This window comes from Lissotriton vulgaris, chromosome 9 (genome assembly GCF_964263255.1).
Source record: "Lissotriton vulgaris chromosome 9, aLisVul1.2, whole genome shotgun sequence".
Lineage (NCBI taxonomy): Eukaryota > Metazoa > Chordata > Amphibia > Caudata > Salamandridae > Lissotriton > Lissotriton vulgaris.
The window spans coordinates 783988859-784003041 of record NC_141697.1 but is presented as its reverse complement, the minus strand read 5'-3'; the positions used below and the strand labels follow the sequence as shown (position 1 = coordinate 784003041).

At 46.3% G+C, this 14183-nt stretch overlaps 1 protein-coding gene across 1 annotated transcript in view; it reads left to right on the top strand.

The window, feature by feature from the left end:
- LOC147692257 (maestro heat-like repeat-containing protein family member 1) overlaps window positions 1-14183 on the top strand; it is a 75497-nt gene that overhangs the window by 29928 nt on the left and 31386 nt on the right. Inside the window, exon 4 of the mRNA XM_086936759.1 lies at window positions 10855-10962. Within this exon, the coding sequence (XP_086792885.1) occupies window positions 10855-10962 (108 nt within the window). The remainder of the gene's footprint in view (window positions 1-10854; window positions 10963-14183) is intronic.

Below are 14183 nucleotides of genomic sequence, written 5' to 3'. Positions count from 1 at the left end.
ATGCGCCAGGGGGCTGCATTGCAGAGAGGTGTGATGAGGCCACACCCTTTTTTACACTTCTCTGCAACGCAGCCCCCATGCATGTTTGAAGAGGGGGAACTAATTCCCCTTGCATACTATGGGTCTCTGGGGGCCAACTAGCCCACCTGGAACCTCCAGTATGCGCCAGGGGCTGCATTGCACAGAGGTGTAATGAGGCTATGCCCCTTTTTACACCTCTCTGCAACGCAGGCCACTGGCGCGTTTGCAGAGGGGGTTCTAATTCCCCTTGCATACTCGGGGTCCCTGGGTCATATCTGCCCAAACACCGATATTCCGAACGATTGAAAATGACTTTTCTTGAGAAACATTTGGATTTGGATTATCATGTCCTATACTTTGGAATTTTTGAAAGAGTGACTTTGAGGATGCTATAAATTACTCAAGTCTGCCCGAATTGTGTGGGTAAAATTGATACCTAGTCACTTTGAATAAGAATGTACTTGCGTCTCGTCTAACATTTGGAAGAAATATCTAGTTATATGACAACAGGATACCGACATAACTTGAAGGAAATAAGAACGCCCTGAAGAAGTTCTGTTGTACAGAACGAAACGTTTCATCTGGCTGTGGTACATAAACTTAAGGAAAATAAAAGCATTTGAATATACACCAAGATTCAGCGCTTCAATAAGGATTCTAAGTGATATGATTTGATTGGACTTATTGTGCAAGTGGTGCTGTGCCAAACTTTGGAATATTCTCCACTACACTCTACTACTTACTCTCTCCTACTCCACTACTCTTAAATACTCACTCTCTACTACTCATTCTCTACTACTCTACTACTCTCTACTACTCTCTCCCTACTACTCACTATCTACTACTCTCTACTACTCACTCTCTACTACTCACTCTTTACTACTCACTCTCTACTACTCACTCTCTACTTCTCACTCTCTACTACTCTCTACTACTCACTCTCTACTACTCACACTCTACTACTCTCTACTACTCACTCTCTACTACTCTCTCTACTAGTCTCTACTACTCACTCTACTACTCACTCTCTACTACTCTCTACTATTCTCTCTCTGCTACTCACTCTCTACTACTCTCTACTACTCACTCTCTACTACTCACTCTCTACTCCTCACTCTCTACTCCTCACTCTCTACTCCTCACTCTTTACTACTCTCTACTACTCACTCTCTACTGCTCTCTACTACTCACTCTACTACTTACTCTCTACTACTCTCTACTACTCTCTACTACTCACTCTCTACTACTCACTCTCTACTACTCACTCTACTATTCACTCTCTCTACTGCTCTCTACTACTCTCTACTCTCTATTACTCACTATCTACTCTCTACCTCTCTACTTCTCTCTCTACTAGTCTCTACCTCTCTACCTCTACCTCTACACCTCTACCTCTCTACCTCTCTCTACATGCACACATATACACATATATATGCATATATATGCATATGCATTTATGTGTATGTATATATATATATATATACATATATAAACATATATAATCTGTATATCTATATAAATACAAATATAAATGCATGCATACATATACATATATGCATACAGATGCATGTTATTTACATGAAAGTTTAAAAAACACTAATAAAAGCAAAGCTAAAAAGCCACCTCATTACAAACAGAATGGCTTTAACTTAAACGAGGGCGAGATCTATTGCATTTTCAATGCTTGTTTACTTTGGTTCCATCAAGAAGGCATTCAGATGTGTCACACATTTGCAATAAATTCTGAATGTTAGCACTCTAGTTGCTCATTAGATCACTGTAGTAAAGCTACTGCTCACCAGGGAAGTCTGCTGCTGGTATTCAAAGTGCATGTTTCAGTCTGCATGTCAGAAATTTTTTAATGTAATAGAAGAGGATTTAAGAAGTCACTCAAAATGATCCCTAATTTTTCTTTCTGAAGCACTAATCATACTTTCTATGGCAAAATGAACCCCCTCATTTTGTTCCTTTTTAAATGAAATGTTTTCAGACTTACCACTTCATTCCAATCAAGATGGCTTCTGGTGTGCCATACTTTTGTCATAAGTAAGACTGTTAGCGCTCTAGTTGTTTTTTAGAACACTCTGGGACATTCTGTCATTGGGCTATACGTGGGCTACATCTGGGTGATATTTGGGCTACATTTAGGCTCTTTTGTCTCTGGTGGCCATCTTGGGAGACTGTATGTCAGAATTTTTTATTGAAATTGAAGAGGATTTGAGAAGTCACTCAAAATGTGCCCTAATTTTTCTTTCTGCAGCACTAATCATACTTTCTATGGCAAAATATACCCCCTCATTTTGTTCCTTTTTAAATTCAATGTTTTAAGAGTTACCACTTTATTCCAATCAAGATGGCGTCAGGTGTGCCATAGCTTTGTAATAAGTAGGACTTTCTGATAGATACATCTGCCGTGTGGATTCCTCACCTTGTGAATATCCCCCTTGCGCCAGCAACGTTCGGAAAATTCTTCGTAGCACGCCGGCGTGGACGACGTCATAGGAGCACGGCATCGCGCGCGACTCCGTCTGACGTCACCGACTCCATATAAGGCCCACGTCGGCGTGATGACGTCAGTTCCCTTTTTTCCGCGTCGTCGACGCTAACGGTTTCTGGGATCTTCTGCGATACTTTTGTATCTTCTCTGTTTAGCTGTTACAGTTTCTCTGTTGGAATTCACTTCTTCGCCGAGGATGTCGTTGAGGAAGACAGGTTTCAAACAATGTGGTTCCTGTTCACGGATGATGTCGATCACCGACCCGCATTCCGACTGTCTGTGGTGTCTTGGTTCGGGTCACGATGTTAAGAACTGTCGTTCCTGTGACAAGATGAACCCCAAAGCCTTGCGAGAGCGGGAGGCTAAGCTTCTGCTTGCAAAGGTGAAGGAAAGAGAAGCCGGAAGGTCTTCGAGGTCGGTGCCCAGGTGCTCGAAGTCGAGACAGCTGTCGCGGTCGAAGTCTAGGTCGGCTTCGAGGGCCAAGGCGAGGTCGAGAGAGAGATCAAGGTCCAGAGAGAGGTCGAGGTCCAGAGGGAGGTCGAGGTCCGGATCCAAGTCGGCCTCTGGCCATGCTTTGAGCTCCTCGAGAAAGAAGCATAAGAGGAGTAAACATCACTCCAGACACCACTCTGGCAAGGAGTCTTTGGATTCGAGGAAGAAGTCTCGTAAGCATCACAAGGACTTCGTGTCTCCTTCTCCGGCTCGATCTCACGTTGGTTCTCCAGTTCAGGAGCCGGAACAGGATCTGGAGTCGCACCATTCATCGGTGCATGAAGAAGAGGTTCCTCGAGCACCGACTCCGGTTGTGGAGCCTGAAGAACAAGAGGGCCAGGGTGCACCTTTGCCGGATCAGCCTCCTTCGGAGCGGCCGCTGGGTTCATACCCACTCTTTCCAGGTCCAGGTCAGGATCCCTCGCAGTTTTTAAACGCAATGTTTGGAGTTTACTCGAGGGCAATGTATCCCACTGGTGCGCCTGGTGGTCCCATGGGTCCTTTGTCTTTCAATTTGGGTGTGCCCCAGGCTTATGCCCCGGCCCCCTTTATGCCGTTTATGCCAACGCCTTGTACTCCTTGGCTCGGTACGGCGCCGCCGAGGTCGTCGACTTCGCTTGCGGCTTCGCCGACTCCGGATCGGCTTCGTGGTGATTCGGATCGTGGTGCTTCCCGTCCTCGGGCTCCTCGCTCGACGTCGGCTCCGGCGCCGTCGGAGTCGTTGCCGGATCCATCGACTTCGGTCCGCATGGAATGGTCGAGGCGCAGGGCTCAACGCCTCTTGGAGGAGAAGGAGTATATGGACTCCGAGGTTGAGGAAGGAGAGTTGCAAGATGAGGGGGATTGTTTTGAGGACCTTCAAAACGCAAGTGGCGTGGAACTTTCTCCTGAGTGGGGTTTGCCATCCGTTTCAGATACTCCATCTAAGGACTTGGCACCCTATCATGTTGTTATAAGGAAGGCTGCAGATTTGCTTGGCTTGACTTTGCCCACTGTTGAATACAAGCCCAACATCCTTACGGACGTTTTGCATTCGCCTTCTTCAATTGTGGAGCCTACACTTCCTTTTACAGAGGCATTTACTGAACCAATAAAGGAGGTCTGGAAGAGACCTTTGTCTGCTCCTGCGGTTTCCAGGTCAGTGGCAAGGCGTTACAGGGTGGCTCCTGATGACCCTGAGTTTCTTTCCTCGCATCCTGCACCGGAGAGTCTGGTAGTGCAGGCCGCCTGTTCCAGCAGGGCTGCGGGCTCTTTCCCTCAGGTGCCGGCAGACAAGGACTCTAAAAGTTGGACCAGTCTGCTAAAAAGATTTTCTCCTCGGGTAGCATGGCCTTAAAGTCCACCAATGCTACTTGCCTTTTGGGGAGATACGTTCATGCGTTGATGGACTCTGTTAAACAACTTTCTCCTAAGCTTCCGGAGGACGATAGGAAGAACTTTAACGAGGTGGTTGCTGATACTCAGGCTGCAGCTCGTATGGTTATACAGAGTGGTATGGACACGGTGGACTCTGTTGCCAGGATTATGGGCTCTACTGTTGCGACAAGAAGGGCTGCATGGCTTAAGTCCTCCGATTTTTCTTCAGATGTTCAGTCTACATTGTTGGACTTGCCATTTGATGGGACAGGCCTCTTTGGCAAGAAGGCTGACGTAGCTCTGGAAAGATTCAAAGACAGCCGGGCTACGGCGAAGTCTTTGGGCCTTAAGTCAAGGGGCTCTGCGTCTAGGAAGTTCAGGGGTTTTGGCAGATCCAATTTTCGTCCCTACAACCAAGGACAGCAGCAGCAGATGTATAAAACCTACAGAGGAAAGCAAAGGGGCCGTGGTCGTGGACGCCAGGCCTCCTCCTCCTCCTCCTCCTCCTCTTCCTCTAATAATCAACCCCCTCCCACTGCAGCAAAGCAGCCCTAGATCCGCCATTCTGGATCATGTGGCTCCGGTGGGGGGTCGGCTTACTCATTTTCTACGGGATTGGGAATCGGTTACATCAGATCTTTGGGTTCTCAATCTCGTAGAAAATGGGTATGCTCTTCCTTTCCAGGAGTTTCCTCCCAATTACCCTCCTTGCCAGGGTTTTTGTTCGGAGGACCACCTTGTTCGCCTACAGGAAGAAGTCCTGGCTTTGTTCAAAAAGGGCGCGATAGAGGTGGTTCCAGAGCAGGAAAGGGGTCAGGGGTGCTACTCCCGGTATTTCCTGGTCCCCAAGAAGGATGGCAGGTTACGTCCAATCCTGGACCTCAGTATTTTGAATCTCTATCTCAAGCAGGAGAAATTCAAAATGCTCACTCTTGCGCAGGTTCTTCAAGCGCTGTTGGAAGAAGACTGGATGGTGTCGATCGACTTGCAGGATGCGTATTTTCACATTCCAATCCTGAAGTCGCACAGGAAGTATCTCCGTTTTACGGTGGGATCGCAACACTACCAGTTTGCAGTCCTTCCGTTTGGTCTTACTACTGCGCCTCGAGTTTTCACCAAGGTGATGGCAGTGGTGGCGGCACATCTCAGGAGGTCGGGGATACCTGTATTTCCGTATCTGGACGACTGGCTGATCAAAGCGGAGTCGCCCGAGAGGGTGCTTCATCACCTGCAAGAGACATCGCAGCTGTTGTTCAGGTTGGGTTTTTCGATAAACGTGCCCAAATCTCACCTGGTGCCCTCCCAGCGCAACCTGTTCATAGGTGCGGTACTGGACACTACTGTATGTCGTGCATTCCCTCCTCCGCAAAGGATCCGCGACATTCAGGAAATGATTCCTTTATTTCACAATGGAGCGGTTGTTCCGGTCCTGAAGGTCCTTCGCCTGCTCGGTCTGATGGCTTCTTGCATTCTCCTGGTCAACCATGCACGCTGGCACATGAGGGCACTCCAGTGGTGCCTCCGCAGTCAGTGGTATCAACACAACGGAGATCTGAAGATCTCCAGAGAAACTGCGGCGGATCTGTCTTGGTGGGGCGTGGAAGGCAATCTGTCTCAAGGAAAGCCTTTTCAGCTTCCTCCATCGGTGGCCACGGTGATAACGGATGCATCCACTCTAGGGTGGGGTGCTCATCTGGGGGATCTGGAGGTCAAGGGTCTTTGGTCTCCAGAGGAAAGGTTGCTTCACATCAACCTTCTAGAATTGCGGGCCATACGTCTGGCGCTCAAGGCGTTCCTCCCTTCCCTTCGCGGTCGGTCGGTCCAGGTCCTGACGGACAACACGACCGCGATGTGGTACATCAACAAGCAGGGAGGAGTAGGGTCGTGGTGTCTTTGCAAAGAGGCTCTGCGTCTCTGGTCCTGGGTTCAGGACCACCAGATTTGTCTGATGGCGAATCATCTGGCCGGGGTCCTGAAGGTACGTGCGGACATTCTCAGTCGGCAGTTCTCTGCCGACCACGAGTGGAGGCTTCACCCGGAGGTTGTTCGCATCATCTTTCAGATGTGGGGAACTCCTCGGGTGGATCTGTTCGCCACTTGCGAGATTGCTCACTGCCCGTCATTCTGCAGTCTCCAGTATCCGATGCAAGGAGCATTGGGAGACGCGTTTCAGTTGAGCTGGGGAGGTCAGCTCCTTTACGCGTTTCCTCCCATACCCTTGATTCCTCGGGTTCTGAGGAAGATTCGCCAAGACCGGGCCCAAGTTATATTGGTCGCCCCGGATTGGCCAAGAAGGGTGGTACACAGATCTTCTCCACCTCTCCTCTCACCCGCCGGTCCGTCTCCCTCTCAGGGCAGACCTCCTCTCTCAGATGGAGGGGCAGGCTCTACACCCCCACCTCCAGACATTACACCTTCATGCCTGGAGATTGAACGGGGCAATCTGAATTCTTTCTCTCTCCCTCACGATGTGGTGGATGTCATACTTTCTGCCAGGCGCGACTCCACCAAGTCCATCTATTCGTATAGGTGGTCTAAGTTTGTCTCTTGGTGTAGGGAGAGGGATGTTGACCCGTTAAGGGCTCATTTATCTGATATCTTGTTGTTTGCTCTTTCTCTGGCGCGGCAAGGGTTTGCTGTTGCCACTGTTAAAGGTTACCTTTCAGCCTTATCGGCATTTCTCTGTTTGCCGGATCAGCCCTCTCTTTTTAAATCTCCTGTGGTATTGAGGTTTTTGAAGGGACTCACTAATAGGTTCCCTCCTTCTCCCTTCATTGTGCCTCATTGGGACTTGAATCTTGTGTTGACCTATCTGATGTGTTCGCCGTTCGAACCCTTACACAAGTGTCCGATGAGGCTTCTTTCTTTTAAGACGGTCTTCTTAGTTGCAATTACCTCGGCAAGGAGGGTAAGTGAGCTTCAAGCTCTTAGTTCCAAGCCCCCGTTCTTGTCTATCCATGCTGAAAGAATGGTTCTCAGGACCAGGGCTGCTTTTCTGCCTAAGGTGGTGACTCCCTTCCACCTAGGACAATCCATTACCCTTCCTACCTTTTATCCTCCCCCACACCCTTCCAAGGAGGAGGAGAGGCTTCATCGCTTGGACCCGAAGAGAGCGGTTAGTTTCTATCTTGATAGGACTAAAGACTATCGAATAGACGATCAGCTCTTCGTGGGTTTTGCTGGCTGCAAGAAGGGCAGATCGGTGCACAAGCGCACACTTTCCAGATGGATTATTCTCTGCATCAAGATTTGCTACTCTCTGGCGGGTAAGGACCCTCCTGAGGGTATTAGAGCTCATTCAACTAGAGCGAAGGCTGCTACTTCTGCATTGTCTAGAGGTGTTCCTGTTGAGGACATTTGCAGGGCCGCGACTTGGGCCTCCCTCCACACTTTCGCGAAGCACTACTGCTTGGATGCTGAGGTGAGGAGGGACGGCCACTTCGCACGCTCTGTTCTCCAAGATTTCCTGGTGTAGCAGAGTGGACACCCTCCTCCGGGAGTGGGGACTGCTGTGGGACTCTATTCACAAGGTGAGGAATCCACACGGCAGATGTATCTATCAGAAGAACAAGTTACTTACCTTCGGTAACGCTTTTTCTGGTAGATACAATATCTGCCTGTGGATTCCTCACTGACCCACCCGCCTCCCCGTTGTCCACTCTGCTATACCTGGGTTTATGTGCAAATGTAATTATGGTTTTGTATATCTAGTTTTGTGTAGTTTTGCACTTTAATTGCTTTTGATTTGCATGTACTGTGTACATTGTGTATATATATATATATATGTATATGTACTCGTTGGTCCGTCCGGGTGCCTCGAAGGCACGGAAAAAAGGGCGGAACTGACGTCATCACGCCGACGTGGGCCTTATATGGAGTCGGTGACGTCAGACGGAGTCGCGCGCGATGCCGTGCTCCTATGACGTCGTCCACGCCGGCGTGCTACGAAGAATTTTCCGAACGTTGCTGGCGCAAGGGGGATATTCACAAGGTGAGGAATCCACAGGCAGATATTGTATCTACCAGAAAAAGCGTTACCGTAGGTAAGTAACTTGTTCGTTAGCGCTCTAGTTGTTCTTTAGAACACTCTAGGAGGCTGCAGTAGAACACAAAGGAATCAACTGACAGTGAAAAATTGTCTAACAGACGCGACAAAGAATTTTCAATTCTATTAAGGACACGGAGGCGAGGATTATGCTTCTCTAATCTTTACTGACAATAACAGCAGCCAATAAAAACTTTAAACTGGCATGACCCCGGAAGGGCAACCCCCCCCAACACTGGTCTGCACCAATCACTGTCCAGTCCCATACATAGCAGTCACTGAAAACAGGAAACCTCCTCTTTCTTTGCTGCTGCAGCAGCAAGTTAAGTGCCTTTTCCCTTACTTTCGTGTTTTATGGGGGTATTGGCATTTACGGGGTTTTATACTAGTAGCGCTTGAGTGCTTTCATTGTTATTGCCCCGATGATGTTTATTCGCGTGTTTTGAGTGCTTTTGGCATGTTTGGAGCGCGCGTGTGTGGCGCGATTCGGCTGAGCACTGTGTGAACGGCAGGGGCGGTGGAGCAGGAGGAGGCAGACGCGGGTCCCTCGCGCACAAGGAGCAGGCGAGTGTGAGCCCCATACGCTGTGCGCACGCGCGAGGCGCCGACTTTCAAGTGAGATTGCCGACTGCCTTGCGCGTCCTGTTTCAGTCCTGCATAAATCCTTGGCCTCAGTTGAACGCTAATTTTTAAATTAAATGTTTTAAGAGTTACCACTTTATTCCCATCACGATGGCTTCAGGTGTGCTATACCTTTGTAATAAGTAGGACTGTTAGCGCTCTAGTTGTTCTTTAGAACACTATAGGAGGCTGCAGTAGAACATAAAGGAATCAACTGACAGTCTCTGTCCTTGTTGGATGTACATGTTTTACTGAGAATGTCAGACTTCATTCTCACATGACTGAGAAAGATAATGTGAATTTACAAAAAAGATGCTTTCAGTTTAGCTTATAGATCCCCTTCCAAACCACTGTGGGAAAATCATGAGATATTAGTTTTTTTTCAAACATGATTCATGATATCACAGCAGAAGGCTTTTTCACATGGTAAAATCACCTTAGAACACACCACAATTCCTAAAATGAGTATGGTACCATCAACAAATGATTTATAATGTAACTAAAGTCCTAAAACCCTCTATTAACTACAATGCTTTTTAATGAGGTGCTATCGTGTATATTGGTCCCAAGATGGCTGCCAACACTTCTTGGATGAAGTGCTGACAGACAATCAGATCAGATGTGTGGTTAGGCTCCGCCCAGATATTTATATATTTTTTAACCTAAATTACTCAAAATCCACTGGAGCACATATCTTGAGACATAGCAAAGGCACATCGGGCTACCAGTCCCTACAATTTTGCCAAGTTTTGTGGAAATCCATTCCACCGTTCGGGCTAAAAGTGAGTCCAACCGCCCTATGGAAATTAACATGGGGAAAACACGTTTTGGGACACCCCTTTTATCTCGCCCCCCGCTTGACGAATCCCCCCCAAACTTTCAGGGAAAGAGCGGAGCGCAGCAAGGCAAATTACAGGCAGATTCCTCAACCGGCGCCAAAGTTATTCCCAATAGAATGTAGCGGATTTCCTATAGAAAACAATCCTAACTATAACTACCTACTGGCGACCGCCAGTAGGTAAAATATATATATATATATATATATATATATATATATATATATATATATATATATATATATATATATATATATATATATATATATATATATATATATATATATATATATATATCTTGTGTGGTTCTCCTTTCATTTAGACATTCAAGAGGTTATGATCTGGTAAACCAAGCTGATTTAAGCTCCTTCAAGACTTAGCCTAAAGGCTGCTCTCCATAGCTACCTTTGGGATAGCTTTCAATAAAGGTTGTCTTAACCTATCATCAGTAAAGGGTGTTTGGACTGGTGCAAGGTGCCCACTATAACTAGTGGACAGCATATGTCAGACCAACATCTCACACTCCAGAGATGCAAATTTCTTTTCCTTGTATTCAGTCTTCACCCTTGTTAACATTAAATTTACATTTGGCCCCCACGCTAGTGATCGAAGAGTCTATATGTTTGCATTCTGCTCCTAAGTATGTGATACTGTTGCACAGTCCCCATCTGATTACTGCACTGTTGCTCTTTTCACAGTAATTTGCTGACAGCATGCTTTTGTTTCGTGTGTTTCTTTATAAATCATGAACACTGTAAAGGTCTCCTTGTTTCTTCTGACCACTGATGTCACACCACACTAGTTAAGCGTTGCTGTATGTGTTCTCTGGTTCTTCTGCCATCATAATATTTTGTCATTACTGAGGTTGTTGTTAGCCGTAGTTTGTTCACTCATCTTCTCAAAGTTAATGCACCCAGACATCAGCTGTAGATACTGCATTTAAGTATATATTACTGCTTTAAAGTTTATTTCTGTTTTCTTTGCAGTTCCTGGGGAGTATCCTGAAACAAGTCCCATACAGAGAATGGCACGTCTCATTAATGGAGGAGTTCAGCTTTCAGATTCCCAGTTTCGTCCATCATGAGAATGAGGAGGTTAGTGCTCTCAAGGGTCAGCATGGAGCCAAATAACACAAAGGCAGAGAAGGATAGAACTGTGTATTCCAATTGCACTGTGATTGGTAAAGTTCATTTTCATACTATGGCTACACAGGACTGGAATAGACCTGCCGGAAAAATAAGGTATGGTTCTCCCACTCCCTGTAAAAGCTGACCTACTAAGAATCAGATGGAGATGCACTCCATAAGGTAATTACTCTCCACCTGGCTCATTAGGAGCCACCACATGTCAGGGTTATACTCATTGCCCCAATGGATCTCCTTCAGCTAATAGGTACTCTTCATGTTAGAGCCACTCTCCATTCAGTGGATCTGAGGTCATATTCATGCAAAAAGCAGTTTAGGTATTGTTCCTATCAGAAAGCAAAGAAGAAAGACAGGCAAACAAAGAAGGGGGAATCCTAAGGATTATTTCCTGGTGCCCTCACACATCCATGAGGATGTCATGAATCATAGTGCGTGTTCTCTTTGTAGGGTCAGCGCTGCAATGCCCCATGGGCCCCACAAAGTGGGTTTGTGGGCGTTTTGAATGTGAGTGTGGAGTGAATGTGAGCAGTGACGTGAAGGGAGACTAAAACGGTCTCAGAGATACCAAACTTGACTTTAATGTAATGGTTCCCTTGGAAGGATTAAAAAAACATAATTTGATAGGGTCTACTACAGTGGTGTGATGTACCCAAGTAGCCTAAATCTGTGAGTGTGGCCAAGTTGACATCTTTGGCCCCAAACAGCCTAAAAAGATCCACAACACTTCTTCAGGACCCAAATAAATGGGGAAAACGATTCCTTACCCCTAAGACGTGAAATGCAATGTAGGCATTCCCTCAGAAGAAAATACCTGTTTTAAAATGTTTAAAATTGATTTTCCAACCTAGACAATAAATGATGAAAATAAAGAAAACACAGTAAACAAATGTTTTGTATGTGTGGTCCAATACGCCACCAGAATGGCTTTTCCAGCTCACTGTATCATAGTGTATCCAAAGGTACACATGTACATGCTATTGTTGGCGCTGATCAGTCGCCACAACCTGAAAGATGTGAAAAAACAAGCTAGTGCATACAATATAGCAGAACAGGCAAGTGGACATACGTGGAATGTGTATTTGGAGTGATTGTTCTCAGGTGTGGTGTGTACAGCCCCGGGAAGGAGGGATGACCAAATGGCCTATGAGGAGAAGAGGGGCAAGCCTGAGCCAATAGGAGCGAGCCCCCTCGTATGCTAGTGCAACAGACATATCATCCCTCAGTGGCGGCCGTCTCAGAGTGTGTAGTGGTCAAATGCTGGCCAGCCCAAAGACACCATGGTTTTTTTAAATGGGACGTCTAAGCAGTAAAATGGGACAGTTGAATGTTTTCTTAATGGAGAGTGACGGTAAGAGAAAAGCATGGTGCACTGGCATATATAGTGACAGAGAGTAAGTCAGGTGCACATAACTGCTAGCCATCCCTCATGGTGGAATCTAGGCCTATTGGTATCTGTGTTCATGTTGGAAATATGGTTCTCCTCATGTAATAAGTAACATGGGTGACCAAGTGGTCTATTTCCAATGGATTAGAGTGCTTGGAGAGCGCTATTTGGCAAAAGGCTAATGAGGAGAAGAGAAGGGGTACGCTGGTACGCTAGAGCCAATAGGAGCAAGCCCCTCGCGTGCTGGTGTAACGGAAGTATCATGCCCCAGTGGCAGCCATCCTGGAGTGTGTAACGGTCAGATGGAGGATTGCATAAAGTCATCAATGGTATTAGTGTGGGGCCGTCGAAACAAGTTGACACACAGTAAAATGTTTTCTTATTGGAGGGTACTGCCTAATTGCTTTCAACAGAAACATTCATGTTAATGAAGAAGAGACCCATGCCAAGTCGTAAGATACTTTTCATAAGCATTGCTTAGTGTGGTGTGAGAGACTATATACCAGGTCATTTCATATGTGACATTGTGTCAGTGGTGATATGGTAGATCAGATTGCATGTATGAAGAGAATGTCAGTATATCCATGGTAAGGGAGTATCTAATTCTGCAGGGGACTGACTGGGGAATTACCCCTCGCACCAGCCAGAGGTTTTAATTTTTCAGACATTTGCTGTTGGTGGAGAGGCAGAAAATCCACTGTTGCTCTCTTCTGAAAAGGTTAACCAGGCCCCATGAGTTAGTTGCTTCAAAATTGTCCACCGGAGGTCATCTGGAGAGTAATTAGAGTCGCAAAAGTAATTGGGAATTTTTGTAGTGCTGTGTCTGCAGTGGATATTGCACCAGTGCTCCATTATTCTTGGTTTGATGGTGCTTGGGGTCATTCCCACGTAATGAAGGCCACACGGGCAAGTGATCAGGTAGATGCCGTTTTTTTGTATTGCAGTTAGTGTAATTTTTCTGTATCCAGGTGAACTGGGGACCCAACTTGACCTCTTTGGAATGTTTATAAGAGGGAACTTTCCCCGTAGGACTCACCGGGATAGTGTCTTGTGACAGGTGGTAAGACCCACAAGGTGTTCTACATGAAAGACTTTTGAATGCGGAGCCTGGTGTGTACCAAGAGGTTCTGGGTACACTTAAAAGTAAATTGTGGCCGTGGAATCTCAAGTGACCCAGTGCATAAAATTCCCCAATGTTTCATTATGGTGCGTTTGATCCGATTGGAGTTGGGGGTGAAGATAAGGACACTAGTAAGGACATTTTTTAGTGGGTCTTGTGTTGGTCTCTAAAAGAGATTCCCATTACTTGTTTTGTGTACTTTTCTCAGCTCGTTTGATAACTCTGGATGTGTGGTACCAGGAGGACAGAGTCCTACTAAGTGTTTTGGCTTGAGCGCTATAATATTTAAAAAAGCTGCAATTTCACCGGACACAGAGGAACTGCCCATATGGCAAGTTGTCCTATAAGGCTTTTGGATGGTGACTCTTAAATAACAGAAGACTGTTGCTATCAGTGATATTTTTATATGTCTTAGTGCATAGTTTCCCCACCTTAATGGAGATTAGTAAATCCAGGAATGGTATCTGCCTTGTTGAGGCAGACTGGGTGAATCTCAGGTACGAGTTAAGAGTACTGATCCAGCATCCAAATTCCTGGCATGTGGTGTTATCACCTTTCCAGAAGACCAGAATAATATCTATATATCTTCGCCCCGTTAGAATGTTGGCATTGAAGGGATTCATGTCAGTAAAGATGCGTTGTTCTTCAAAATGGGCCATGTATAGA